This window comes from Tauraco erythrolophus, chromosome 9 (genome assembly GCF_009769465.1).
Source record: "Tauraco erythrolophus isolate bTauEry1 chromosome 9, bTauEry1.pri, whole genome shotgun sequence".
Taxonomy (NCBI): domain Eukaryota; kingdom Metazoa; phylum Chordata; class Aves; order Musophagiformes; family Musophagidae; genus Tauraco; species Tauraco erythrolophus.
In genome coordinates this window covers 37625335-37653312 of record NC_141473.1, presented here as the reverse complement: position 1 = coordinate 37653312, position 27978 = coordinate 37625335, and the positions used below count along the sequence as shown (strand labels likewise).

Below are 27978 nucleotides of genomic sequence, written 5' to 3'. Positions count from 1 at the left end.
ATCAGCACTGATAATGAAACAAACAGAAAGATAAATTCCCTTGATCCCAAGCCGAGGATAAATTGCAGCAGAAATAAGGCTCTTCCCGACTTGTGTCCAGCTGAAAACGCGGCAGCCTCGCAAGTCCGTGGCCGTCTCCAAAGGCTGGTGGGGAAGGAGGGCTCCGGCAGCAGCCGGGAGCCTCTGCCCTTCCTGTTTTGCAAAGAAAAAGGTGGAAGCAGGTTGGCTGGTGACCCTGCTTTGTCTCGCCATGGATAAAGTACTTTACCGTCCGCTTCCATAGAGGATGTTCGGTCAAAGATGCAGAAACAGGTTGATGTTGCAGAGCTGAAACCCCTGGCAATAAGTTAAATCCTGGGGGAGGTTTGCAGGTGCAGGTTGTCCTTCCTTCCCCGTGCCCACAGCTTTCAGCTAGCGCGTAAGACGTGGGCAGTACGGAGCCGTGCTCTTCTCCATAGCACTAGGTGGGGAAGACCAAAATCCAAATCCAAACAAGAGAGGTTCGCTTCCAAGAGAGGAGCCGAGGGCAGGTCTCCTGCACCCCCCTTTGCTGCCTGTGGCTGTGCCACCCCACCGGGGCTCCCAGCTGGGAGAGCATCGCGCGGGGCCTGCCTGACCTCTCCCGGCTGCGGCTGGGGGATGTGGTTTCCTCTGGGATCTTTAGGCTTTCAAGGAATTCGGTGAGTCGGGAACAGGATCTGGAAAAGGACAGACCAGGGGTGTTAGTCTGGCTTGCAGCTGCGTGGATGTGCTTGGAAAGCAGCTAAATTCTGCTTTCGCTAACAGCTCTGGAAGGAGAAGCCTTGAGTCCTTCCTATTGGAAAAGCCCTGGGACTCCATGTCCCACATAATGCAAAGTTTGCAGCTGATAGTTAACCCCACCCCCTTTACCATTCACCCCCCAGCTCCCTCTTTCCATCCCACCCCTCCCACTGTGGTCCCCATGGGGGCTCAGCATCGCCGGTCGCTCACCCAGCGTTGGGAAGAAGCAGTCCCCGGGACCGGGGGGGGGGACAGGGGGGTGCCGGGCTCGGAGAGCAGGTGCCGGCCAGACTCGGAGGGCTGCCGGCTGGCCATGTAGGAGAGCTGGGGTCGGGGCCGCAGCTCCGTGCTTGCCGAGGGGATCGCCTCGAAGACAGGGTTTTCGATGCCCTGGGCGCTGCTGTGGGAGAAGAGGATTTGCCATTTTATTTCAGGAGCCTTTTTTATCCCCCGGGGGTTTTGGGTGAGTGCTGGGAACAACTGAGCAGGGCAGGGAGCAGGTTCAGGTGGTGGCACCTCGGTTGAGAGCAAGCGGGGAGCCCAGCACGAGGAGGGGAACGCTTAGCCGAAAGGCACTGTGGTTTCCAGCTCTCCTGGGGTGTGGGGAGATATGAGAACCTTGGCAGAGTCAAAAAGAAAGGAGGCACTTCCTACTCAGAGGGAGGGAAGAGAAACAACGGATGTCCGGAAAGGGACAGGACTCTGGGCGTGGGTGCCACCAACATTCCCTTCGCTCTGTCAGGCTGAGGATGCACGCTGGCTTCCAGGGGAGGGGAGAGGAGAACGAGACCCTTGTGGGGGCCAGGATGCGGGAAGAGGGGGTGCGAGGAGGTCGGGGGGGAGCTGGAAGCACGTGGGTTTCCTCACCTCTCCATCCTGACGAGCTCGTGGGCACCTGCCAAAGACAAAATGGTTGGCCTGAGCGCCAGCAGTGTGATGCCCCCAGATGTTTTCTGTGGTCTCACCCCTGTCTAATTCCCCCTCTTTCTCCGCATTCCTCCCACCCTTTCTCCCTTCTTCACCATCAGCCTCTTCTTTACTCCCAAACCTCTTTCTCCACATCCCTGCCACCTCCCGCCTCGTTTACTGCCCAGCTCCATCTCCTCCCGGATGGAAACCACATGCTCTGAAGAAGAGGGAAGGAGGTTTGGTGGCACAGGGGAGGGAACTACAGCCCAGCCACGGCAATCATGGGTGCGTGAAGGCACCCAGACACTCTTTTTGGCTGGGGATGGATGTTGAAAGCGCAGTTCCCATTTCCATGCCTAGCATCGTGCTCACTGCTGCTGAAAAAAAAAAAAAAAACAAAACAACCCCACTTCTCCAAAGGGTTCGCTCGGAGCTGCACAGCCACCCGCCGAGCGCGGTGAGAAAAACCGCAGGGCCTCTGGCTCGCCCAAGGCCTGATGAAATGGCTCGGCTGGTTAAGGTGGTGCCTCTTTCTGCTTAAATATTGAATCAGCAGGAGCTGAGGATGGGCAGGAGCTGGCAGCCGGCTGCGCCTCGGCACTGCCTGCTTTTCTAGGGCTGGGGCGGTGGCTTGCTCCGGTCCTATTGCCGTAGCCGCATAAGGGGCTTTTTTGAAGAGTAGGGAGAGAAAAAGCACAAATAATGCTTTTTCAATCACTTAGAAGGCAAAATTTCTATTTCAGCTGTGCAGTGGAGGGAGGGATGAGTAAACGAGCCGGCTCTCGCAATGGATGGGGAGGAAAGAGCTCAGCAGGGAGGGGCCTGGTGGCATCTTCGTGGTGTCAGTACCCCAGCACGCTCCCGAGGTGCTTTGTGGGTCCCCTTCCTACCCCACCTCCTCACTGGCAGCCCCAGGCATGCCCGGCTCTTCCCAGGACAGCTTTGCAGGAGGGATCTGGCACGGACCTGTTTTTGAGCCACCTTACACAGTGCCCATGGGACTCAGAGCAGCCAAACCCGCTGACCCCAGCGGGATGTATCCCATCCCATAAAGGCCACGCCGATGCAGTGTGGGAGGTGAGATGGGGGTCCCCATGGGTCAGCTGGTGATGGGAGGGTACGTACGTCTGCTGCTGACGGCTTGCCTCTGCTTGTAGATGAGGAGCAGGATGAGGGGCAGGCAGAGGATGCCCACGATGCAGGCGCCAGTTGCCAGCGCGGCGGCCGTGATATCTGCAACAGAAGAGGGTAGAGCTGGAGCGGGTGGCGGGGAGGGTTGACCTGGCGTTTCCTCGGTTTCCTCAAGCTGCGGCAGAAGCACGGGGCAACACTGGCGTTGCCCCTCTCCCGGTGCAACGCGGCTCCTGCACGCACGGGCAGTCCACTGCTAGCGGGATTTGCACTAGGATGCGTTGCCGGTTGCAGGGATAAGCTCTGAGGCATCAGTTTAGGACCTTGACCAAAGTCCTTCATTGCTGGAGGACACCTCAAGGTCTTTCTTTGGTCTTCTAGATATAAGGAGAGAAGCAGGGGCCGTGACAAAGCCCTTTGAAGTCAGCAAAAAGGCTCGCAGTGGTTTCAAAGAGTGCCAACCCCAACTGGCTCATCAAAATCAGGCTGTCTCGATGTACTTGGGCATTGAAGGGCTCGTTACCCAAGGCCTCTGCTAATGAACGTGCCCCGGGAGAGCTCTACCACAGGCTTCTCAGAAAGGCTTCGGGCACATCTGTGGCCATCAAGGTCCATGTGGGACGGCTTGTGGCGGAGTCAAGGGCTGCCTAAATCAAGGGTAGGTTGGGCTCAATCCCTCCTCTCCAGACCATCCACTGGGGGAAGCAGCCTCTTGCTCTGGGTGTGTTTAGGGGAGGATTTTTTTTTCCCGTTTTCTTTCTTGCCTGACAGGACAGAGTGTCCCAGCATTTGGGACCGAGGTTTTGAGACAGAAAGGGGAGGACGGGGCAGTTTCCCATGGCGGGGCTGGCCCCAACGTTGCTGCAAACCCATTTTAGCAGCCAGCAAACAGGGATAGACAGAGCAACCCACGGAGAAACCACCTGCATAGCCAAGTGTGGGCCCTTCCAGCATCTAGACACAGTGCCGAGAGGGCCTCACGTTGTCTGAGCACTCAAGCAAGATTTGGGTTTCTCCTGCTAGAGCATCTCTGCTTGGGGCAAGGTGACGCTTGGGGCGAAGTGGCACTTGGGGCGAGGTGGTATGAGCTCGGATGGCGGCAGGGTGTTGCAAGAGATCCCTGTGACTCTTTACCTTTCTGACCCTTCCCATCTGCTCGTGGCAGCAGCCGCTAAATCCCTGATCGTGGTTTGGGGGTGGGTGCTCAGGTGCTTTATAACCACGGGGTGAATGATCTCCGTGGCCTTCAGGACAGTCACGTCCAGGTGACGTGGAGATATTGGCCAAAGGAGGTTCTCCTCAGCCTGAGAACGTGCCAGTCAGATGCACCCCGTGGGGATAGCCTGGCAAATCACCCTCCCAGCACTTGACTGTGAGGTTGCATCTGAACACCGGTGTGTTTACAGCAAGTGATCATCCCTCGGGAAGTACATGGGGCAGGATGGATGGAGAGAGGGTTTTTTTTTTTCCCTTTACCTTTGGTGCTGGCGGTGTGAAAGGTACAGTTCTGAAGCCCTCCTCTGCCTGCGGAGGAGAACAGAAAAGTGTGTCAGATCTCCGGGGGTTTGCTCAGGTACCATTTGCTCCCACACCTGCTGCCTACACTTGCCTTTGCCCACCAGCATTGAGAAAATAAGACCAGGACATCCCAAAATCAAGTGTTTCATCCCGGGAAGCTTACACCTGCTGCCAAAGCCCCTTCTCCCTTGTGGCGACAGGACCTGTCTCTGCCCATGCAGGCTTTTTTTGGTCTGAAAGAAAAATTGTCTATCCTCATGCTGCAAATCCAAGGCAGGAGATGTCATCCCCTCCATCTTGCACCTTCCTGGGCAGCTGTCCCTGCTGGGTTACCTACAAGCCCTGCGTCCCGAGCACTCAGGCTTGCCTGCCAACTGGCTCCTTTTCTGTTGAGATTTGTTTTCCTCTCTTCCAAAAAGAGGTTGAGGAAGATCAGTGAAACTATGTAGCATGGATTTAATTGCGTTCCAGCCTCTTGTTTTTTTATTTTTTTTTAATGTTCCAGTGCTCTCTGGCCCTGATTCAAACCTCCAACATCTGCTCCGTGACTCTTGCAGCACGGCGTGGGCTTCCAGCAATCCACACACCCTGCCTCCCTGAACACTGATGCCACATCCCAAACATTCCCCACCACCAGCCCTCATCTGCCACCTTGTCCCTACGCACCCTGGCACGGATGTGGGGCTGGCAGGGGCCCCCCCTCACCTTGCTGGATCTGCAGCTCCACGAAGCCGTGAGCGACCTGCAAGGTGTGGGGCTTGCTGTGCTCCCACCTGGCCTCCACAGCGTAGCAGCAGTAATTCCCACTGTCTTGCAGCGTCAGGTTCATCACCGTGATGTGAAAGGCACCATGGTGGTCGGAGGCAAACTCCACCCCATGATGGGTGCCTTGCCTCCCCGGGGGAGTTTTTTGGGTGCTGTTGCCCGGCAGCTCGTGGTGCCTGCCCAGGTCATGGTGCAGCTCCTTCTCGGTGACGTTGCGGATGTGCTTCTTCTTGGAGCAGCTCTGGTCACCGTCGCTGCTGAAGTACCAGGTTTTGTAGACAAGGTTGTGGTGATCGGAGAGGGGACCGCTGATCCGGCAGGTCAGGGTGACGTTCTGGCCCTCGGGGCAGACAGAGAGCGAGTACGGAGTGGTGACCAGGAAAGCTGCTGGCCCTCCTGCCGGGGAGAGGGCACGGGCTTACCCTGACTTCATCACAAAACAGGGACCCCTCCCTAAACAGGCATCGCTAGCCCCACCACCAAGGCTGGCAGAGGGATGGCTGGAGGTTGCAAGGTTGCAGAAAGCAAGCAGAGAGCATTAATGCCAGCCCGCAGAAAGAGGGAAAGACCTCACCCATGCCTCTTAGGGGGAAGAAAAACTCCTGAGCTCCCCATATCCCAAGAGAAGGGAGATGGGAAGCCCAGCGTGAGCCCTTTGCTTGCTCTGTAGCAACATCCCAGCAGGGCTGGAAGCACAACTTCACCCTAGAAATAAGCCCTGGAGGAGAGGTATGCTTTAAATACAGCTGAGCGACAGCTTTTAATAGCAGCAGGGAGGGAGAAGTTAACAGCTGAGCAGGACAGGGAGGTGGGGGTCTGTGCCAGGTGCCTCCATACGGGCACCAGACCCTGGCAGCAAGCGCTGAGCAAAATAAAATTAAAAAAAAAAAGGAGGGAAAAAATAAAAAAGAAAATAGCTAGGAGGGGCCCGTGCCCCCTGAGATGAGGCGGGGAGTAGGTCCCACCCTGCTTGTTTTTTTCAGCCCCTGGGGAGGAGAAGGGGGAACTGGCCGCTGACGGCTGCGAGATGCTGCTTGAAAATGAAAACAATTTTCAGAAAGAAATCCCTGACCACTGCCGGCTGCAAAACGTGGGCGGGAAGCCTGGCAGAGGCACAGGAGCCTGTCGGGAGGGGATGGGACAGGGGGAAGCAGAGGGGCGTACCGCAGTGTTACTGGTCCTGTCCCAGCATGCCGGCAGTGGGTAAGGGGAGCTGAACATAAGGGGAGAGAAAAGGGCAAAGACAAGTGAGTCTTTGGTGCTCTGGCCCCGTGGCCGCTTTGCGTTTGCAGAAGTGCAAACATCACCACGGAAAGCTGTAGAAAAAGCAGATTCGATGTTCATTTTCTTTAAATTATTGAGAAAAGGAGGTTCCTGGGGCTGGTTTTGCAACAGGGGAGATGACAGGAGGACAAGATGTTATTTTATTTTGGTAACATCCTGTTGTGCCATTAGCTCCGGCACCGTTTCGCTTTGAGGTTTTTCACTTGCTATATCGAGCGGGCGTCAATCGCAGGCGGGGTGTGATGTGCCCTCCCGCCAGCTCCCCATCGCCGGGCTGCCCGGACAGCATCCTCCTCTGGGCATGGGCACCGCATCCCCGCCCCAGCACGGGGCTCCCCGCTTGAGAGAGCGAAAGCAAAAATGTCCTCCGTGCTTTCCACCCCTCCTGGTTATTTATGGCTTTTAGGACGATGATGATCCCTAAGCCCCATCAGACCCCTCTGAAGCCCCTGAGTGCCAGCAGAACTGCCTCTGAGGGCACTCTGCCAGGGAGAGGGGGCTTTGGGGAGGGGATCTGCCCCATTGGAGTCCCGCCGCCATCTGAAGCATGCAGCGCCGAGGACTCCCGTAGAATCAGGGATGAAGTGACTTTTGCCGAACCGCTCCGGCTAATCCCTCCGGCTCCCTGTGGCACGCGCAGCACCGCAGCCCCACCCAGGACCGCTTTGGTTTGTGTGGCCTGGGCTCAACGCCACCCCGCTTCTGCCCATTTTCAAGCCTCAGCTGCTCCCCGTCCTCGGACACTGCTGGGACCAGGATGCTCAGCCGGGCTGGCTGGGTTTCGGCAGGCAGCAGAGCGAGTCCCTCACCTCCTTGGCAGTGCTCGGAGCACAAAAGGCACCTCAGATGTGTTCTCAATACCTGCTGCAACAGGAAGTGCCCCATTCACATGGGGCGTCCCCTGGGAGCCCGGGGAAGGGAAGCCAGGGCTCTATTGGAGGAAGCAGCACTTCCAACACCTTGCAAAAGGATCTGCGGGAGTCTTTTTGTTTGCCACACACCCTCCCGCAAATAAAACGGCGCCGTCCCGCTCATCTCCGCACGGTTTGCAAAGCTTACGCCTTAGGAAAACCATCCAGCCTCCACCTCCGGGACTTGATGGGAACCGTCTGGATGGAGAGTCGATGCGGCCCACGCTTTCCAGCTGCAGGGAGGGGCAGAGGTTACCACGTGTGCAAAGCCTTTGGCATTACCAACTTCCCTTCTGTCTCCCGAGCAAAGGAAGGCTTCTAAAAGCCATTGAGCAGAGGAGAAGGCAGCTGGGGAGGAGAGCTGGGGAGGCGCAGCGTGCCTCGTAGCAGCACCAGGGAGGTTGTTGTTCCCTCTCCAAGATGTACCAAGGCTTTAAAGCCCTACTAGATGCCAGCCAGTGCCTAGAGGAAACGTCTTCTTTCAGCATCTTTAAAGCTTGTGAATCTTAAGCTTCTTAATCTTCCCTGGGTGCTGTGGGCTTCTTCCGTGCCCAGACCTCAGGTTTGGCTCCATCCCATCACGGTCAGACCGTTCCCTTTGAAGTCAGCACCGCTGGCAAGTGCCAAAATAAAGCCAGATTTCCGTCTCTGCGCAGCAATGGCCAAGAGAGCCAGGGGAGTGCTGGACCCGTCGAGGTCGAAGCCGAGAGCTGTCGTCTTGCACCATCTGGTAAAGACCAAGGAGGTCTCAAGCAGGTGCCAAAAGTGCCCCTCTTCTTCTTTGGCACCTCGGTAGCTTTGCCTCCTCCCCATGGCATTGCAACGGTGTGGCACAAAGCCCGGTGCAGCACTGGTGCAGCCCTGGTGCCGGCACCACTGCCCAGCTTGAAACCTGGGAGCTCTCCTTTCAGAGAGAGCCAAATGTGGAAAAGAAAAGTGCTCAAGCCGAGGAGCCCGTGATGCTTTGCCAACAAACGGCTTAAATAAACCGTGATTTCATGCCGAATTCTGGGTCGGTGAGCAAAAGCCTCTCCTGGTTGCTTCTTCTAACTTTGGTCCCCCACTGTGGGAAGCAGATGTTTGATTTACACTCCTGTGACTGACAGAAGCGATTTCTGCATCATGTCACCTCTTTCCACTCCAGGGACATCTGAGTGGGAGGGGAGGGCTGCAGCCTTTGGAGGGGCTCACCTGCCACAAAGCAGGGGCTGCTGGAGAGTGACTGCTCAGTGCCAGAGCGAGGGACACAGCTTTAATTCCTCTTCTGAGAGCTTTTATAACAGCCTCACATGAAAGTACCACAAGCCCCATCATCACTGGGCTGTCATTATGCTTCAGAGTTATCAGCCGGGTGAGGTGCGCATCCATACCTCAGCACAAGTACTTATATCAGGAAAGAAAAAGGAAAGAAAAAACTTACTGAAGATGCCAGAAATCCATGTTAATGGCCCTCATCTTCTGCACCCCGAGGAGCCAAACGGCTTTTCAGCAGTGGGGCTGCTCCCTGGGTATCCATCATCCAGGCTGTGGGGAGAGCAGGCTGGAGCTGCTGCACTGGCCGGAGGGTCCTACCTTCCTCCTCTCCCAGCACAGCCCTGGCACGGGGACAGGGTCACAACACCAGGTTTGCACTTGGGATGTGATTTTGGAAAGCCCAGCTCATCTGTCTTCCATTGGGTGGAGAGGAGCCGCTTCCCCATTCACCTACCTGCTAGCATCCCCGAACCGCGTGGCAGCCGGATGCCTCCAAGGGTTCTACTTCTCCATCAAGCCCAGCTAAAATTAGCTGGAGGTTCAGAAACTTTTAGCAGGCAGGCGGTTGCATGAGCCTCAGTTCCTCTGGCACCAGGCTCTCGCTGAACATCAGTGTCCAAGCTCATTGCATTGCAGATGTTCAATCCCAGCACCCCAGATGTGTAAATGAAATAATCCAAAGCCCCACGGAGATGCTGGGAATCACTCCCTGATGTCAAGAGGCTCAGATGAGGAGCAAAGCACATCTCAGTCCTCACCAGCCTTGCTGTCCCAGAGGAGAAGGGACCCCTGCCCCATTGCAGGGGGGCATCGTTTCTTCCTGGGGATGTGCCGACAAAAATCCTGGACACTTTGCCATCCCGGGACAGAGGGAGAAGCCAAGCTCGATAGGATCCTCATCCTCCGCCTGCACAGGACAGGGAGGGACCACGGTCCTTCCCAGTTTCATTTTCTGACCCTTCATCCACGGACAAGCTGCGGTTTTAATTGCCACTCCCCCTCATTTGCCCACCTGGCCCCGGAGCCCTGGTATGGAAACGCTGCCTGCCAGGGCCGGTGCAGAGTCAGGCATGAAGCAGCTGCCCCCCCACCATCCCAGAGCATTCCCCCGCTGCACTAGCAAGTGGCCCATGAGCTTCCAGCGCTGGGAAGCACTCACTCAGGAGAAGGGAAACTCCATGGCTGCACACGGTGGTCCCAGCCCAGCGGCTGCCCGCCTGGAGAAGCTGCCCAGCACATCCCAGCAATTAACGGCGGAGCGGAGCATCCTACGAGAGGGTACCCCAGCCCTGATCCCACAAACCACCTCCCTCCACTCCCCGGGGCTGACGAAAGGCTCCTTTCACCACAGCGTGGGACTGCCATGTGGTGGGGTCCCCCGCAGCGCCGGGGCAAAGTGCCTTGTGAGACTGGGGTGGCTTTTCCTGCTCGGGGTCCCCAGCAGGGCGCTGGCAGGGGCAGGGGGTGGCCACTTTCCTTCCACGCAAGTGAGATCAAAGTGAAGGAAGGGGAAAAAAAACCTCAATCCCAGAGTTTTACAAACAGCAGCTGCCTCGTGGCCCCTTTCCCCCCCAACACCACCAGCATCGTGTGAAAACACTGCCTTGATCCCCGCCCCCCCCCCCCCTTCAAAATCCCAGAATGAGAAAGTAAATAACCCCTGCAGCACCCCGAATTCCTCGTGCTGAGGCGCAGCCCCAGCCAAGCAAACGCAATACCCTGGTGCCGAGAGTTTCTCCGGGTGGGGAGGAGAGCAAAACCAGCCAGAGCTTACCGCGGGAAGCGAGCAGGCAGAGCGCGGCCAGCAGCAGCCCGGGCCGGGGGGACATCGCCTCCATGGCGAGTGGGGCAGCCGAGGGGAACTGGCCTCCACGGAGCTGCCGGCGCGCTCCCGGCAGCCTGGCAGCAGCAGCCAGACTTGCACACACAGGAAATTTCATTGCAATATTACGCGCAGCGCCGGAGAGATCTGCGAGCACCCCCAGGAGGTGAGACGCAGCAGGGAGCTGTGGGCGGCCGGGGATGGGGGCGGGAGCAGCGGTACCCCAACTGGGCACCCTGATGGTGGGCGATGCTTTGGGCAGCGGTGGGTGCATCTGCTGTTTTTTTTCCTTACGGCATTGAGAGCAAACTGTTGTCACGTCCTCTGTGTGTGTTTTCGGGGTGCTCGCCGTGCCGGGGGACATGTGGGTGCTCAGCCACGAGGGGCTGGGTGCTGGTTCCCATCCCGTCCCTGGCAGGAGCCGATGGCCAGCTGGCTTGATTGAAGTGCGTTTGGCTTGTAATTAGTGTTTTTCCCGTGTTTGTGAGGCTCAGGGGGGCAGAAACCCTCCTGGGATGAACGGAAGGCAGGTACGGAAAAGCATAACTCAAAGCGGTGCCAGCTCGGGGAAGGGAACAGAGTTTTCCAAAAAAAAAGAGGAGAGCAAAGCATCCCCCTCCCGCAGCCCGTTTACACAGGGGGAGACCTTTACTCTGCCCCCCGGATAGTGAAGCAGCACCGTGGACTGACTCACGGAACTCCTCCTGGAGCTTCACTTGGAATTCAAAAGGCATCAAAAAAAATCTCCAGCTCATTTCGGACTGGTGCTGCCTAGAAAGCGGAGCCTGGAGACGCGTGGAGGTTTGCAAACCACAGGAAAGTGCTACCAACCTGCTCTGAATGTGGAGCATACAGTGAAATAGAAAAGTAGCTAATTATCTTGTGGCTTTGTGGTTTTTACAGCAGCTGTAATGTGTACTGCGATGCTCTCATCAAAAACGTAACCCTTGTCTGGCTGGGAGAAATTGGCTGCTGGGGGAAGGTGTAAGGATCAAGTCCAGAGACTCCAAGAAAACAGTTCATCATCCCAAGATGCCATCCCTGGGCTTTGCCCTCAGGCAGGGTGGCACGTTCTTGTCACCTTGCCGTCCCCAGGTGTGCCCCCGTGGTGACACACCTAGAAGATGGTCTTTAGTAAGGACATCTGAGTGCCTGTGCAGGGCCAGATACAGCTGGAAGAGGGTCAGGACAGGCTGAGCCTGACCAGTGGTGAAATCGTGGTCAGCAGGTAGATGATGGGACCCGCAGGAGATCAGTCCGGTTGTCCGAGATGCTCATTTTTGTTCCTCCCCTGAGCCACGGCAGCAGCATCTCTGGGTATTTTCATCCTGATGCATTGCCATGCTCAGTGATAACAACCAAGGTGTCCCCGGTGTCAAGGTGAGGACTCACATGCCTCCTCCAAAGGCAGTGAGGCACGATGGGGTTCAGCCTCTGGCTTTCCCTCTGCCGTAGGCTGCTCCTCTGTGTTATGGGTAATGGTAAAAACTGAGTGAAAAGGAGAGGAATCCCACAGCGACGTGCTTTGCTTGGGAGCCAGGGTGTGATTTAATCTCTGTACATTTATCTCTGTACCCAACTGTTACCTGGAGATGCGTCTGCAGCCACGGCTCATTTCATTTTGAGCCCTACGTCCCATTTGTGTCTCTTGGCAGGGTTGAACCCACATTGGTCTTTGACCTTGACAGGTGCAGCCTTCCCTAACCAGCTCCAAAGGTTGCAGAGCCAATTCCTCTACAGTGCTTAACGCAATGTCCCCATGTCCCACAGGCCACCACCACAGTGTATGTCACCATCCTGGATGAGAACGACAACGCCCCTGCTTTCCAGCAGCAGTTGTACGAGGTGACCCTTGATGAAGGTCCTGCCACACTCAATGCCACCCTCATCACCGTGCAGGCCCTGGACCGGGACGAGGGACTCAACGGCACGGTTGTGTACGCCATCACCGAAGGCAACATCTTGGGTACCTTCCACATCAACAGCGCCACGGTCAGTAAGGCTGCCGGCCGCATCCCAGCTGTGTCCCAGTCCTGCTCTCCTCACTCCCGGCTGCTCTCCCCTTGCCTTGCAGGGGCAGATCCGTACGGTGAAGGAGCTGGACTATGAGATCAGCCACGGACGCTACACCTTGATCGTCACCGCCACCGACCAGTGCCCCATCGTCTCGCGCCGGCTGACATCGACTGCCACGGTAGGCGGTTGCCAGCGGGGTTGTGACACCGCGGCCTCTTTGGGGTCAAGGAGTTCCCCCTCACGCGAGCAGTTTCACATCTCCTTCCCAACGGTCACCAGTCGACTTTTCCCGGCTGCGGCCAGTTTGCCCAGTTGCTGTCGCCCCGCTCCCTCACGGGAGCTGCAAAACAGGGACGTGGGAAAGGGACGCTCGTGGGTTAATTAGCCCAATTATTTGGTCCTACAGAGGCACAAACAGAAGAAATTCCCGGAACTACTTTTAAGTTGCGTTATGTTGGCTTTAGATGTTCCCTTGGTCCTTCTTGCTTGAAGGGACAGTAGATAGCAAAGCATTACTAAAGCATTAATTTCCACTTCATTTTTATCTTCTTGGATTATTTATCTGCTTTTAAAATTCCTTGTATGGAGGTTATTTATAGCCTCTGGTCTTTTTTTCGTTGCTTTTCTCTATAGCTCTTCCATTTTTCCTGAAAAAAACTGTGACCTGAACTTAGTGTGCTGCTCAAAGTGCAGATGTTTTGCAGGAATTGACTACACTGATCATTTTTGTGACCAAAGCCAAAATTTGACAGGTAGTATCGCAGATGTCATCCATGCCCAGATTTTGGGGTCTGCAGGTGGAAGGGGTCAGTTAGATCTTCTGCCTCGGCTCCCAATCATGGACCATTACGCCTCACCCAGATATCGAGCCAAGCATCTTGTAGTCTTCCAAAAGGAGCCAAGTTCCTGTGTGCAAAGAAAAAAAGAGAAACTGAAGGGGAGATACCAGTGCAGGAGATATCCATGGATAAAATCTGTCCAGCGGAAGCCTTGAGCCCTGGGGTTTAATCAGTGGCAGGGAAGCTGGCAGCTGCTAGCCTGCTGCAGATGCAGGCAGAGCTTTCCCTGCTCTTAGCCCAGGCAGAGATGTGAACCTGGAAACCCCTTCAGCAAGAAGCACCAAAGCTAGAAGGGGTAGGAAACACCCTCTCTATGCAGCCCAGGCAGTTTGTGCCAGCACGGTGTGAAAACATAGCTTTTAGGAGGAGGTTTAGTGGTTATTTGAGATCCCGAGTGGTGAGAAGTCCATCACCCTGGTAAGGTGTGCCAGTGGTTGTTTCCTCCACTGCTAGAGAACGGAGCAGAGACTCAGACACGCTGTCCCCTAAGGATTAGATTTAGCCAGTAGTGACTGCCCATCTGATGGATTTTGCTGTCCTTTAACCCAGGAGGTCGGATGGCTCCACGTTTTCAGTATCTTTCTCGTAACCACTCGCACCAGCAAAGCTCAACGTTCTATTAGCCACTGGAGACTCTCCTCCTCAGGCAGAGTTTCTGTGCTGTGCAAGTTCCCTGAAGCACAGCGAGGAGATAACCCTCTTTGTGCTATAGTGTAGTATAGAGCTATATAAATGTCTTCCATGTAGTGTGACCCAGTTAAAAAGCAAGACTCGAGTTCATCGGATCCTCATCTTCACTAGCAGCCCCGTGGTCTACTCTGTCCTAAAATTGTTGATGCTTTCCCCTTTTGAGACCTGTAGGATTGATGTGTAGCCAGTTAAGTGTGTCATAGGAAGGGATGCTAAGAGGGGAAGCACGCCAGTGGCGTTGGCAGTGTTTTGTGTTGGAATAAGGATATGAGCTGCAAATTTTTTAAAGTTTACTTAGCATTAGGAATGAAGCCTTTGGTAGAGGAAAAGGAGTGTGCAGCTGGCTGCAGAGATCCAGTCTGTCCAAACTCATGACTTTGGTGGTCAAATCCATGTCTGTGGTTTTCCTCTATCCAGCTTGGGTTTCAGGATGCCAATGTGGAGAACATTTGGCTTTTGTGTTGACTTCTCCATCATGGTGTGTGGCCCAGAGGTTGTAAATTGCCCGACCTGTGCGCAGCTGGAGTTTCATAGTGTGGCTATAGGATGGGCATGATCAGGAATAACTGAGTTTGAGTCTCTGAACTGTGAGCTGGATGTTTGGTGAATCCAGCAAAGCCAGAAATATGGGAGGTATTTTGCAATTCACCCATCCATGTCTTCCCGTGCTCATGGCCAGCAGGCTGGTCTCCCCTTCCATCCCTCTCCTCTCACTGCCCTCCACCCTCTCACCGTCCTCCACCCTCTCACCGTGACCACAGGTGCTGGTGAACCTCAACGACATTAACGACAACTGTCCCACCTTCCCTCGGCCCTACGAGGGTCCCTTCGACGTCACGGAAGGGCAGCCCGGACCACGTGTCTGGACCTTCTTGGCCCACGACGGTGACTCGGGACCCAGCGGGCAAGTGGAGTACAGCATCATCACTGGGGACCCCCTCGGTGAGCAGGGACGCGGGGGCATCACCTCTCCTTCTGGAGGGGGGGCTTACGGGTGCCAGGAGCGGAAGTGTTTCAGAAAGCCATCCTCCCAGCCTGGCGCTTCTGCGAATTCGGTCTTTCGACACCAGGAAATCCTGTTTTGAGCAACAGGAAACTTAACCTGTTCGTGGCCAGCCGGGGCTTGTGCAAGGGAGGAGAGAAATCTGCTAAACAATAGAGGCAAAAGAAAACAGACCGCAGAAAGAGAAGCGGTGAGCTGCAGGCGCACAGCCCCGTCCCCTCACCCCTGCGGCGTGTGCAGGGTCTTCGGGGACCGAGATGCTCTGCACCCCATGGTGAAGCTGTAGCTGTAGCCCCACCAGAGGAGCCACAGGCATCCCCAGTCACGGGGACGTGCGGCTGTCCCGCCAGGAATGGGTGGTGACTTTAGCTCAGGGTACGTGGACAGCAGAGCCCAGGCTTGTCTCCAGGCTGACACCGCTGCAAAGCTTTTCCAGAACACCCAGGATGCAGCCGCTCGGCTTGGGGGTGTCCATGCCCTGGAGCCCACCCTGCTCTGGCCATCCTGGGGCACGGGCAGGTGTTTGGAAGGCTCATTGGCACCTTCAGAAAGGCCCAACCAAGGAGCATGAGCACTTCTTATTTGGCAACTCAACCCACGTCCCCTGCTCCTGCTAGTCCCTGGGGATGCTTCGGTCCCTAGGATAGACCCCAGCTTCCCCCAGTCCTCCCAGACCTGCCATGATGGGGTACTGGGGCTGTCGTCCCTGAGCCTGTCCCCCATCTCTGAAACAAGCCATCCCAGGGGCAGCCGGGCCGTTCACAGCAGCATGGCGTGAGCCGGGGCCCCACTGTCTCTGGCAGGGGAGTTTGTGATCTCCCCGGTGGAAGGGGAGCTGCGGGTGCGGAAGGATGCTGAGCTGGACCGTGAGAACATCCCCTTCTACAACCTCACCATTGCTGCCCGGGACCGAGGGGTGCCCCCGCTCAGCTCCACGGTGAGTCCCCCAGGGCAGCACAGGAGGCTATGGGGTGCCATCCCCCATCCCCAGCTCCTTCCTCAGGGTATCCTCTGCCTTCATTCTCCTTCCCTCCTCCTCCTTTCCCTTGTTCCTGGGACTTGCCTTTCCCGGACCAAGTAGAAAAGCTGACCACTTGCCGGGGGGGGAATTGGGGTGGAGAGTGGCAAAAAAAAGATGGGAGGGATGGAAATAGGTGCCACGTGCCCACACCGCTTCTCTCCATTGACAGATCCTGGTGGGCGTCCGTGTGCTGGACATCAACGACAATGACCCTGTGCTCCTCAACCTGCCGATGAACCTCACCCTCAGCGAGAATGCCCCCGTCTCCAGCTTCGTCACCCGCGTCCTCGCCCGGGATGCGGACAAGGGGCCGAACGCCCTCCTGACCTTCGACATAACATCGGGCAACACGGAGAACGCCTTCTACATCAATAGCACTGTATGGCCCCAGGGATCGCAGCTGCCCGGCGCCGGGGGGTGGGATGCCAGGACTCGGAGGATGGGCACTCCTGGCACCAGAGCCCTGCCTTCCCTGGGCACCCATGGGTGCCATCTGGTGTGCTGCCTTCCCTCACCTGGCCCTGGCAAGAGATGCTCCAGGGGACATGTGTCTGGCATCTCTTGTACCTATTTTCTCTCTTTTTTGTCGGTAGAGCGGCATCATCTACGTCAACCGCCCGCTGGACAGGGAACGAGTGGCGGAGTACAGGCTGACTGTCACGGTGAAGGACAACCCTGAGAACATACGCAATGCCAGGCGGGTAATTATGGACACTGCCAGGGCCTCCAGTGGCGCAGGCGGCAGGGCGGGTGGGTGGGAGAATGTTCTCCTGCCAGGCAGCGCGTTCACCCACAGCGTTTCCAATAGCAGCCTCATCCCCCCAAAGCGTCTGGGGGTCACAAGGAGAGGGCTGCAACCTCCTCCCCATCAGAGAACAGGACCAGTAGGATTTAGAGCAAGTCCAGCATCTCATGTTGACTCCATGCAACAACAGTAGACATCATGGAAGGTGGAACAAAGCTGGGCTGGAGAGCTGGACAACAACAATGACACCGGAGCATCCCTTGGCCCTGCCAAGATGTCCCGTGCATCACTCTTTGGGTTGTAGGCTGGGAAGGGATGCCCAGCCCCAGGGCAAGGGTCCCTGCAGACCCTCCAGGGTGGTCTAGGGAGCACAGCGTCATGGTTGCATGGGGCTCCAGCTTTGGCCAGCAGTGGGAGAGATGGGAGGTGAGCTCAAGGAAAGGACGTTGCGGTCATCGCCCTCTTGTCCTCGTTTTCCTTTAGGATTTTGACCTGCTGGTCATTTCCATAGCTGATGAGAACGACAACCGCCCCCTCTTCACCCAGAACTCCTATCAGGCCGAGGTGATGGAGAACTCGCCCCCAGGTAGGTCTCTCTTTGCTGCCTTATGTGGCTTCTTTGAGGCCGGGCAAGGGGAGGTGTCTCCTGGCCTTCGTGGAGGAGACACGACCCTGAGCAGGGAAAAGCTGCAGGTCAGTGGGATAGGGATGCTGAGTATGAGGGGCTCCTGCCAACCACCCAGGGAGGTCAGCCTCAAGGAGACCATAGCTTTGGTCTGTGCTGCTGATGGAAACTCTTCCTGACACAGCTCAGGCACAACCCTGCGAGAAATGGGTCCCGTTTGGGGATTGCTCAGCTGCAGACAGCAAGATGTGCCCGTGAGCTGAGCCGAGTGCTGGGGCAGCCCTGAGACCACCAACTTGCCCAACGTCCCTGCAGGGAATGGGTAGCCAGAGCTCCAGCACCAGCACCTGGAGCTGCATTGCTCCGGGGGTTAGAAATAAAATGGTCCAGCCTGCCCAGGGAGGCATTTCCTGGCCAAAGAGCTAGAAATAGTCCTCTTTTTATTTTTTTCACTTTCTTCCCTTTTAAATCGCTCCCTGCTCCAAGACCTCAGGTACCTCCGTGTCCCACCATCAAGGGACATCTGAGGCAAAGGGTTTGGGGACCTAGAGGTGATGCCCTCGGCAGCAGAGTGCTGGTGCCACCCATCTGATGGATGTGTCTGTCTGTTTGTTTTTAGCCGGACGTTCCGCCGCCTCGCCTGGGCCTCGCGAGTCGGTCTGCAAGGCTGCAGCAGCCACCCCCCGCTACCTCTGTCACCTCCTCCATCCATTCATTGCTGTCCCTCATGCGTCACCGGGGTGGGAGGGGGACGAGGAGAGCTCCGTGGGGGGCCACCACCCTCCCTAACCCTTGTCATCCCACCCAGGGACTGCGGTCACAGTGCTCAATGGCCCCATCCTAGCTCTGGACGGTGACCAGGGCAGCAACGCTGTGGTGACCTACCAGCTCCTGGAGGCATCTCTGAACCTCTTCGTTATCAACAACAGGACAGGTGGGGTGGCTCAACAGGTTCCTGTCCTCAGCCCAGGGCCACCAAGCAGCTGTGGGATCTGTCACTGGCCTTTTCTCCTTCTCCAGGTGTCGTTTCGGTGAAGCCCAGCGGTGTGATAGACCGAGAGGCTTTGCTGGACCCTCGCCTGGAGTTCACGCTGGTGGCTCGTGATGTGGGAGGGCTGAACAGCACCGCCAGCCTGACAGTGACTGTCCTGGATGACAATGACAACCGCCCTGTCTTCCAGCCAGCATCTATCACAGTGTGGCTGCAGGAAAACAGCCCTCCAGGTCAGGAGGAGGCCGGGACAGGATGTGAGGGTGGGCGATGGGGAGACCTAGGTGTCCCCCTGGGAGTGTGAAGATCCAGCTCCCAGTGTCAGGGCTGGCCAGGATGGAGCTGAAGGGAAAATTTGGGAATTGGGGCTGCCAGTGTTGCATGACGGTATTTGCCATGAGACCGGGGGCTTGTTGCTGCTGCCCTCCAACCCTCACTTGAGAGGGCTGTGTCTCCCCTTTCCAGGCTTCTCTGTCCTCCAGGTGACGGCCACAGATGCCGACAGCGGTCTCAACCAGCAGCTGGATTATCGGATCGAGGGTGGTGGCCAGGACAGGTTCCTGATCGACGCCGTCACAGGGGTGATCCGCGTGGCCAACATCAGCATTGACAGGGAGGAGCGAGATGCCTACCGGCTGACAGTGGTGGCCGTGGACCAGGGCACGCCAGCACTCTCGGGCACTGCCACCATCAACCTCTTCATCGAAGATGTCAATGACTGCCGGCCTGAGTTCATCAACCCCATCCAGACGGTCAGCGTCCCTGAGTCGGCCACCCCTGGCACCGTGGTGGCTGAGGTAACCGCCATTGATCGGGACCTCCATCCCCGCCTGGAGTACTACCTGCTGGAGATTGTGGCCCGTGACGACACGGACGCGCTGGTGCCCGACCAGCAAGGAGCGTTCGCAGTGGATTTTAGGACAGGTAGGAGAGCGGGAAGGGCGGCGAGGGCAGCGCGGACCCCTCTCCTCGCTTCTGCTTCTTCTTCTTCTTCTCTGCCTGGAGGTAGGTGTCCAAGGCAGGAGGAAATGATGCTCCTCTCCTCCTCCAGCTGCCCCATCTCACTCTGCCCTGTCCTCTCTTCCCCGACCAGCTGACTTAACTAACCCTTTTCTTTCCTTCCCGGCTCTCGGCCCGCCAGGTTTGTCTCTGTGTCTGTGCCCGTTGCTCTCTCCGCGCCATCTGTTGCTCCCTCCATCTCACCCATCACCATCGCAGGTGGCCCCGCTGCGGGCCGGGGGCTGCTCAGCCTTGGCAGACCGGACACGGGCACCCTTGCTGGGGGAAGTGGGAGGGTAGCTCTGGCGTAAGTGGTGGGCAGCAGGCTCTACCTTTGGAGGAGAAGGGTGGCCAGGAGCTCCCCACGTCTATTTTGGAAGCACAGAGCTGATCCAGGAAAGAAAAGCATCCTTGTTGGGAACGAGATGGGACAAGACTCAAAGACACCTGGATGCTGAGCTAGGGTGGATGAGGTCGTGCAGGGGAGCAGCAGTTGCTCCCAAACCCCTCTCGTCCGCACAACCCAAACCCTCACCTTGGCTGAGGCGGAGTGAGAACCTGTTAGGTGGGCAGAGCGGAGCAGGCAGGAAGGCAGGAGATGGAGAGCAGGGGGAGAGAAGTCATCTCCTCTCATAGCTATTGAGCGCTTTCCCCGTTTAGCCTCTGGGGAGAGGCAGGAGAAAAAGTACCGTGGAGAGTGCAGGAGGTACAGACCAGACTGCCGAGGGTCCTCGGTGGAGGGGGGCACAGGCATATCCTGTGACCCCCATCTTTTTGGGGTTCCCAGGAGCTGTGAAGATCAAAACTCCCCTCAATCGGGAACTGGTGGCCACCTACGAGGTCACCATCTCCGTCCACGACAACGCCAGCGAAGTCATCGACCACTCGGTCAGCGTGCCCAATGGTAAGCGTGGGCTCTCACCCGGCAGCGCGGGGCTGGGGCTGGCGGCTGCCAGGGGCAGGCATCATCTCAGCTTCTGAGTAGTCAGCAGCTCTCCCACCTCCCTCTCCATCCTCACTGGCAACATTTCCAGTGGGAGCAATCCTGGACCAGCCCACAGCAGGTTTGGGTTCTCCTCTGAGCCCTCCTTTAGCAAATGGCTCGGACATCCCAGGGCTGGCCTGGGGATGGAGAGGACTGTGTACCCATAACCGTACCATGGGAGACACCTGTTTCTTCTTTGCCATCCCCATGACATCTTGCCAGCCTGCTCCTGGTCAATCCAGGCCTCTGTGTGAGAAGGCACTCACAGATCAGGAGTAGGTCTGAAGTAGGTGAGACCGTCCCACAGCCAGCTCAGTGCATAGCGGCTTTGCTGAATATCGCCATTTTTCTTGATGAACGAGCTCAGTTTAGTTGGCTTTCATGGAGTTTCACACTTGTCTCTTTATGATCCTCCTTTCTCCCATCCTTCCTTTCCTTCTTTTTCTCACTTGTCCTCTTCCTCTTGTCTTCTCCTGTGGCCTCCACCATGGCCACAGCCAAGCTGACAGTCAATGTCTTGGACGTCAATGACAACACACCCCGCTTCCGCCCCTTTGGAGTCACCTACTTCACCGAGAGGATCCTGGAGGGAGCCACGCAGGGCACCACACTCATCTCCATCTCAGCGGTGGACCCAGACAAAGGTGCCAACGGGCAGATCACCTACGAGCTGCTGAACCTCTCCCCGGAAGGCTATGCCTGCCTCGAAGACCAGTCGGCAGGTCAGCGGCCTGGGGAGGTGGAGTTCGGGTCAGGTCAGTGGCCTGGGGCAGATTTCTCATTTCAGGGTCTGCCATCCTCTAGGGAAGGTCGTGGCCAACAGGACGGTGGACTATGAGGAGGTGCAGTGGCTGAACTTCACTGTCCGAGCTTCCGACAATGGCTCTCCCCGCAGATCTGCTGAGATCCCTGTGTACCTCCAGATAGTGGACATCAACGACAACAATCCCATTTTCAGCCAGCCATCCTACCAGGTGAGCTGGGCTCCCCTATCCAAGTCCATGTGGGCCTGGGCAGTGCCTGTCTGGAGAGGACCGGCACAGTGCTGGAGGTCCTCCAAGGACACCTTCTCTTCCTTCTATCAGTGCTTGAACCATCTGAAGAAGATGGTCAATCCACCAATGTACTCTGTGTGAATATCTTGTTCTAGGTCCAGCTGTGCCCACCCCTGGGTGCCACCCTGCACCCTTGATTATTACTCGCTAAAACGGCAAGTGATGCAGCAACTGGTCCTGTCTGCTCTCTTTGCTTGCAGAAAGCTGTCTTTGAGGACGTGCCGTTGGGTACAGTCATCCTGAGGGTCAAGGCCACGGATGCGGATTCTGGGCGTTTTGCTCTCATCCAGTACAGCCTGGGGGATGGAGAGGGCAAGTTTGGGATAAATCCCAACACGGTAAGGAGCCAACCGAGGCTGGAACAGTGGGGGAAAGGGAGGGGAGGCTGAAATGGTCTCACCTTGTGCCTTGATCCTGCACCTCACCTTCTGCCCCTTCTTGAGTACCAGCTCTGCCAGACAAGATTCATCTGAAGGTCTCTGTGTGCTGCAGGGTGACATCTACATCCTGTCAGCCTTAGACCGGGAGAAGAAGGATCACTACACGCTGACAGCCGTGGCCAGGGACAACCCCGGAGACGTCTCCAGTAACCGTCGGGAGAACTCCGTGCAGGTAGGGCTCTCCTCCTCCCACCACCCTGCGTGTGGTGGTCACCAGCGAGAAGGTGTTAAACCTCAGGCTTTCCTCCCCAGCGGGCTTGCTGGTGGCTCAGGGAGGAATTAGGCAGAAGAAGGAGCAGGTGACCCCAGAGGCTGCGGGGCAGATGGTGCAGAGCACTTTGTGTCGCAGGAACAGCGCGTTGGCAGAAGGGACCAGAGCAGGAGGGGCAGGGGAGGACACTATTGTCTGCAAAAGCTCCTGCATGAATGGGTGCTCTGGCCGCGGTGGCCCCCATTGTTGGAGGCAGGAATTCAGCTAGCGGAGCAAGACGAATAGCAGGAAGGGCACCATGCTCCTGCTGCGGAGCCGCGGGTCACGGTGGGGGTACAGCCCCTGGGGGTTGCCCAGCCGTCTCCAGCCTCACGTCACCCAACCGACTGTGCTTTGGTGAAGGTGCTGATCACAGTCCTGGACATCAACGACTTCAGGCCCCAGTTCAGCAAGAGCCAGTTCAGCACCAGTGTCTACGAGAATGAGCCGGCGGGGACGTCGGTGATCACCATGACGGCCACTGACCTGGATGAAGGAGATAACGGCGTGGTGACCTATAGCATGGAGGGCCCCGGAGCGGGTAGGTGCCAGCGGTGAGGGGCTGCTCCCAAGGGAGGAGGGTTACCATGAGAAGCAATTGGAGGACGTGTAGGGGCCAAGCCTACATCCCGTGTCCTGTGGTTGGTTTGGTGCAATGTTGTGCATGTGCTCCTGGGAACCAAAGTACCGAAAGCGTGCGGCTTTCGGTATTGCTCCACAGTTGCCAGTTCCTCATGGTGTGGCATGTTACGGCTTTGCCCACTTTCGTTCTGCAGCCCGGTCTTGGCTTATCCTCATGTCTCCCCCACCTCAGCAGGACTTTCTACACAACCATGTCTTGGAGCAAGCTCACTGCATGCTTTAGAGAAAAGGCGAGAAGGGCAGGAGGTTGTGGGTGGGTGGTGATAGTGCCTGAAATCCAGTATAGCTCTGCATGCCAAGGAGTAATGGGAACCAAGGAAAAGCCAGCATAAATGTAGGAAATGGCAGAACATTCGTTTTCCTGAGACCCATGGGCTTCTCTGACCACTGCCGTGTCCCAAGCAGAGTAGCTGGCCTGGGCAGGAGTGAAACGCAGCCAGGGGTGACCTGGGAGCATTGGGCTTGTCCAATGCCCAGAAACAAGGGCCCTTGTCGTTGCCCAGTGGAAGGGAGTCAGGAGCAGGCAGGAATGCTCTGAAATGACACCCTGAGAGCATCCACACCCCTGACCTCAGGCAGCCTGCTCTGCTCCATCACCTCATCACAGGGATTTCCCACCAGGGAGGGGTGTGCTTCAGCTTGTAGACTGGTTTCTGATCGTCATTTATCTAGTGCCAAGTGTCCTGAGCCAGAAAGGTGTTTTTTCTGCCCCTAGAGGCTTTCAAGATCAATAAAGATTCCGGGCTCATCACATCCCGGCGGCGCTTGCAGTCCTACGAGAGGTTCAACCTGACGGTGGTGGCCACGGACAAGGGACGCCCCCCTCTGTGGGGGACCACCATGCTCCACGTGGAGGTCATCGACATCAACGACAACCGCCCCGTCTTCGTCCGCCCGCCCAATGGCACCATCCTGCACATCAAGGAGGTAAACCCCTTGAGAGGGAGTGGGGTCATGGCACACTGAGACCATGCCCGGAAGCGCTCCTGCCTACTGGTGGCAAAATCCATCCTTCATCTCCATGGGGGAGGAAACAAGCCCTTGGTTTAACACGCAGCAAGAAGATTTGGGTCATGAGGCTGGATGGTCAACAATAGCCCCTCTCCATATGCATGAGCAGGGATGAGCAGCTTTGGGGAACAGAAACCCCAGCAACACGCAAAATAAGGAAACGGCCAGTTGCTGCGTGCTGAGTCTCTTTATAAACAAGGGCCAAGACACTGACATTTAAGATGTTTCTCCTTTCTGAGAAGCCGGGCTTGGCTCAGCCAGTCCGGAGCAGCCACCCAGCCAAAGGGAATCATGGCTCAACATCGCCAGCCCCTGGATGGGTTTTGGGCAGCAGGAGCCTGCTGGCCCTGATACAAGGGGGTTTGGAGGGGCAGGGAGAGCGAGGAGTTCACGTGCAATGCTGGGACTGAGGGGATGTGTGTGTGCAAGCAGGAGATCCCCCTGCGGTCCAACGTCTACGAGGTCTACGCCACGGACAAAGACGAGGGCCTCAACGGAGCGGTGCTCTACAACCTGCTGAAAACTGGAGCGGGGAACAAAGACTGGGAGTATTTCAGCATCGACTCAGTCAGTGGGCTGATCCAGACAGCCATGCGGCTGGACCGGGAGAAGCAGGCCGTGTACAATGTGAGCCAGGCGGGGAGGCTGCGGGTTCGGTGTGGAGGGCTGGTGGGATGCAAGCGATGTGGTGGGGATGGGGCCAGCTGCCACGGTCACGAAGATGTCACACCTTAGCAGGATCCGGGTGGTTACCAAGTGCCATCGGGGAGTTGCATCCTGGTGGGCCACCTCCCAATTTCCCGTTAAATCCAAAAAAAGTCCTCCCATCACCCATCCATCCTCTCAGTGATGTCTTCTGGCCCACATGGCTTTGCCCAGGACGGCACTTTTGCCTCTCTTCCCAGCTGATCATCGTGGCCTGCGACCAGGGCCAGCCCGCCTATGAGACCATGCAGCCCCTCCAGGTCGCGCTCGATGACATCGATGACAATGAGCCCGTCTTCCTCAGGCCACCCGTAAGGCACCAGGGTGGAGGGAATGGGACTCAGCGGGTGCAGGGATGGGGATGCCACCAAGCACGCGTGACAGAGCTGAGCGTCACCGTAGCGGGGAGTGCGATGGGATTTGTCCACTTTGAGTCTTTCAGAGCAAAAAATAAAAAGCCTCCCTGATGCTCATAACCCTCCCTTCTCCCGGGGTCTCTGACAGAGGGACAGTCCCCAGTACCAGGCGCTCTCCGTCCCCGAGCACTCGCGGCCGGGCACCGTGGTAGGAAATGTCACCGGGGCGGTGGACGCGGATGAGGGCTCCAACGCCATCGTGTACTACTTCATAGCAGGTGGGTGCCGAGCGTCGCTGGGTTTGCGTCACTGCCGTCGGCTCCCCGCTGCCTTTCTGCCCTGGTCAACGGGCAACGTGGCATGTCAGAAATGCCGAGCCCAAAGGGGACTGACTGGGGTCCCCTTTCGGTGCCCAGCTGGGAACCGGGAGAGCAACTTCCAGCTGAGCCGGGAGGGGAAGCTGCAGGTCTTGCGAGACCTGGACCGGGAGAAGGAGCCATACTACTCCATCATCGTCAAAGCATCCAGCCAGAGGAACTGGTCCCCTCCCCGGGGCCAGCGGGCGGGCAGAGCCCAAACCTGGGACCTCAGTGGGGACCTGACCCTTCAGGAGGTGCGGATCTTCCTGGATGACATCAATGACCAGTCTCCCCAGTTCACCAAGTCAGAGTACACGGCAGGTAAGGGGTGCTGGGGGGGCATCCAGAGCCAGAGACGCTCCAAGGAAAATCCAGCTGGGTGGAAGGGCGGCGAGAGCCAGCCCAGCCCCAGGTCCCTGTCTCGTCTTTCTCTCAAAGGGGTTGCCACCGATGCCAAGGTGGGATCGGAGCTGATCAGAGTGGTTGCAGTGGACGCCGACGTGGGCAATAACAGCCTGGTCCTGTACAACATCTTGGGCATCCGCTACATCAAGCAGCACTCCAACGACTCCGAGGAGGTGGCCAACATCTTCAGCATCGGTGCGTACCCTGCATGCTGTGGGAGCATGGGGCCATGGCCAGAGACATCCCTGTGGCCAAAGACGTCCCTGTGGCCAGGGTCACTAATCCTGGGCTTGTGATCTTCCTTCCCTCAGGAACCCTTGATGGGATCCTGCGAACCTTTGACCTCTTCACGGCCTACAACCCTGGCTACTTCGTGGTGGACATCATTGCTTCTGACCTGGTGGGCCACAATGACACGGCCATCGTGGGGATTTACATCCTGCGGGATGACCAGCGGGTCAAAATCATCATCAACGAGATCCCTGACAAGGTCAGGCAGTTCGAGGAGGAGTTCATCAGCCTGCTCTCTAACATTACGGGTGCCATCGTCAACACGGATGATGTGCAGGTAACCATCCACCTTTAAGGTTGTTTCGAGGGGTAGGGAACCTTCTACATGCTGCTTGGGAGGTCTCCCTTCAGGGTGCCCTGTCTATATAAATCACAGACAACCTGAAGGTGATGGATACACCCCAGGCTGCAGCGTATCAAAGGGGTCCAGAGTGGCCCCATGCTGGTCTTGAAGGTCTCTTGCCATGCAGGCGCACCTCAGGGCACACTCAGGAGACGCCCCAGGAGAAGACACCTCTCCTGCACTGCAGACCTTGCTGTCTCTCCACAGTTCCACGTTGACAAGAAAGGTCGGGTGAACTTTGCGCAGACAGAGCTGCTGATCCATGTGGTGAACAGGGAGACCAACCGCATCCTGGATGTGGAGCGGTATGCCACCTGGCCCATCACCCAGCCTGCTGCCTGGCCTGTTGAGTCCTCGGGGAACCTCATTAACGTCGAGATGCCCAAGCACCCCTTCTCTTCCCAGGGTGATTCAGATGATAGATGAGAACAAGGAGCAGCTGAGGAACCTCTTCAGGAACTACAACGTGCTGGATGTGCAGCCCGCCATCACTGCCCGGGCCCCGGACGACCTCTCGGCTCTGCAGGTAATGGCCCAACAAGTGCTGGAGATGGCCGCTGTTCGCAGATGGGATGGTGTCCCTTCCCATCCTCCATGGGCTGGAGAGATGTTTTGCTCACCTTATTTTGGGCAGTTGCCCACCACTGTGTGCTAGCTCGGTGCCAGAGGTTGCTGCTAGCCCTCTGTCTCTCCCAGATGGCGATCATCGTGCTGGCCGTCCTGCTCTTCCTGGCTGCCATGCTCTTCATTCTCATGAACTGGTACTACCGGACAGTGTGAGTAACACCGCGCTCTGCCCTGCCAGCCACAACGTCCCCCCTTGGGCCAGGGGGACCCGCGTGGACACTCCTGGCCCTGGCAGTGCCAGCGAGCCCAGGAGGACATCAGCTTCCCAACACCTGCAGCAGGGCTCAGCCTGGGTGCAGAAATTTCCCCTCTTGCCCCAAAATAGAACGGTTTTCATACTGGTAGTGCCTCTCCCCGCCACGCTCGCCGTCCTCATGGATACGGGAGCGTTTGCAAAGGGGTTGTTGCAAATCTGTGCCTCCCCCTCCTTTCCAGCACCTTCCTCATTTTCCGCTGTATTTCTTTCGCAGGCACAAAAGGAAACTGAAAGCCATAGTGGCTGGCTCCACCGGTGAGCGGGGCTTGGGGTGTCCGGGTGTACAAGGAGCAGGGAGAGGGTACATGTAGGAGGATGGCAGTGGGGGGGTAAACTGGAAGGGATCCTGCCCAGCCCAGCAAGGCACAATGGTGGGGGAGGCTTTCCTCAGCATCCGGGCTCTGCGTTACCAGCCGCATCCCAGCATGTTAATCGTGCTGTTGGTGCCTTTTCGGACACTGGGTTTCCCTCCCCAGTAAAGAAGTTCCCTCCCGTGGTTTTCTACTCAACCCGCCAACATGCCACCCTGTAACCCCTCTTTTTGCCTTTTGCAGGGAATAGAGGCTTCATGGACATCATGGACATGCCAAACACCAACAAGTACTCGTTCGATGGGTGAGTTCTCCCCTTCCTTCCCCTCCGTGTTTTGGCACCTCACCGGGATCACAGGCTGCTCCCGAGTGGGACGCCTGGGGTTTGCGGCCAGGGATGTGCGGGAGGTGGAGATGCGATGGCTCTCTGCTCGGCGGAAAGGCACGGCTCTGGCCATGGGTTTTCCAAGCCAAAACACCTTGTGCCTTCTCCTGTGACTCCGTCTCTGCCAATACTGGCCAGGCTCAGGGTAAGCAGAGACAATGGGCAGGTGTCTACAGACATCCGGATCCAGAGCAGCCGAAGTCATGCCAGCACAGAGCAGGAGGAGGCAGCATGACCTCAGCACCGGGGCTCCAGATGGAGTTAGGGATGCT

At 57.2% G+C, this 27978-nt stretch overlaps 2 protein-coding genes across 2 annotated transcripts in view; one reads left to right on the top strand and one right to left on the bottom strand.

Annotated features, from left to right (window-relative positions):
* CDH23 (cadherin related 23) overlaps positions 1-27978 on the top strand; it is a 194239-nt gene that overhangs the window by 164323 nt on the left and 1938 nt on the right. The window contains exons 38-65 of the mRNA XM_086616195.1: positions 12127-12348; positions 12431-12550; positions 14663-14843; positions 15708-15841; positions 16095-16304; positions 16519-16626; positions 17154-17256; positions 18104-18229; positions 18316-18519; positions 18752-19210; positions 20073-20189; positions 20768-20992; positions 21075-21244; positions 21526-21663; positions 21818-21937; positions 22379-22556; positions 23373-23584; positions 24101-24295; positions 24574-24684; positions 24878-25007; positions 25146-25409; positions 25527-25688; positions 25805-26061; positions 26335-26432; positions 26533-26653; positions 26824-26903; positions 27225-27265; positions 27565-27625. Coding sequence (XP_086472321.1) covers positions 12127-12348; positions 12431-12550; positions 14663-14843; positions 15708-15841; positions 16095-16304; positions 16519-16626; positions 17154-17256; positions 18104-18229; positions 18316-18519; positions 18752-19210; positions 20073-20189; positions 20768-20992; positions 21075-21244; positions 21526-21663; positions 21818-21937; positions 22379-22556; positions 23373-23584; positions 24101-24295; positions 24574-24684; positions 24878-25007; positions 25146-25409; positions 25527-25688; positions 25805-26061; positions 26335-26432; positions 26533-26653; positions 26824-26903; positions 27225-27265; positions 27565-27625 — 4547 coding nt within the window. The remainder of the gene's footprint in view (positions 1-12126; positions 12349-12430; positions 12551-14662; positions 14844-15707; positions 15842-16094; positions 16305-16518; positions 16627-17153; positions 17257-18103; positions 18230-18315; positions 18520-18751; positions 19211-20072; positions 20190-20767; positions 20993-21074; positions 21245-21525; positions 21664-21817; positions 21938-22378; positions 22557-23372; positions 23585-24100; positions 24296-24573; positions 24685-24877; positions 25008-25145; positions 25410-25526; positions 25689-25804; positions 26062-26334; positions 26433-26532; positions 26654-26823; positions 26904-27224; positions 27266-27564; positions 27626-27978) is intronic.
* On the bottom strand, positions 14-10372 carry VSIR (V-set immunoregulatory receptor). The gene is given in 8 exon segments (XM_086616703.1): positions 14-698; positions 973-1009; positions 1012-1162; positions 1630-1657; positions 2797-2904; positions 4279-4326; positions 5026-5481; positions 10309-10372. Coding segments are annotated over 8 exon segments (930 nt in total). The 3' UTR covers positions 14-660.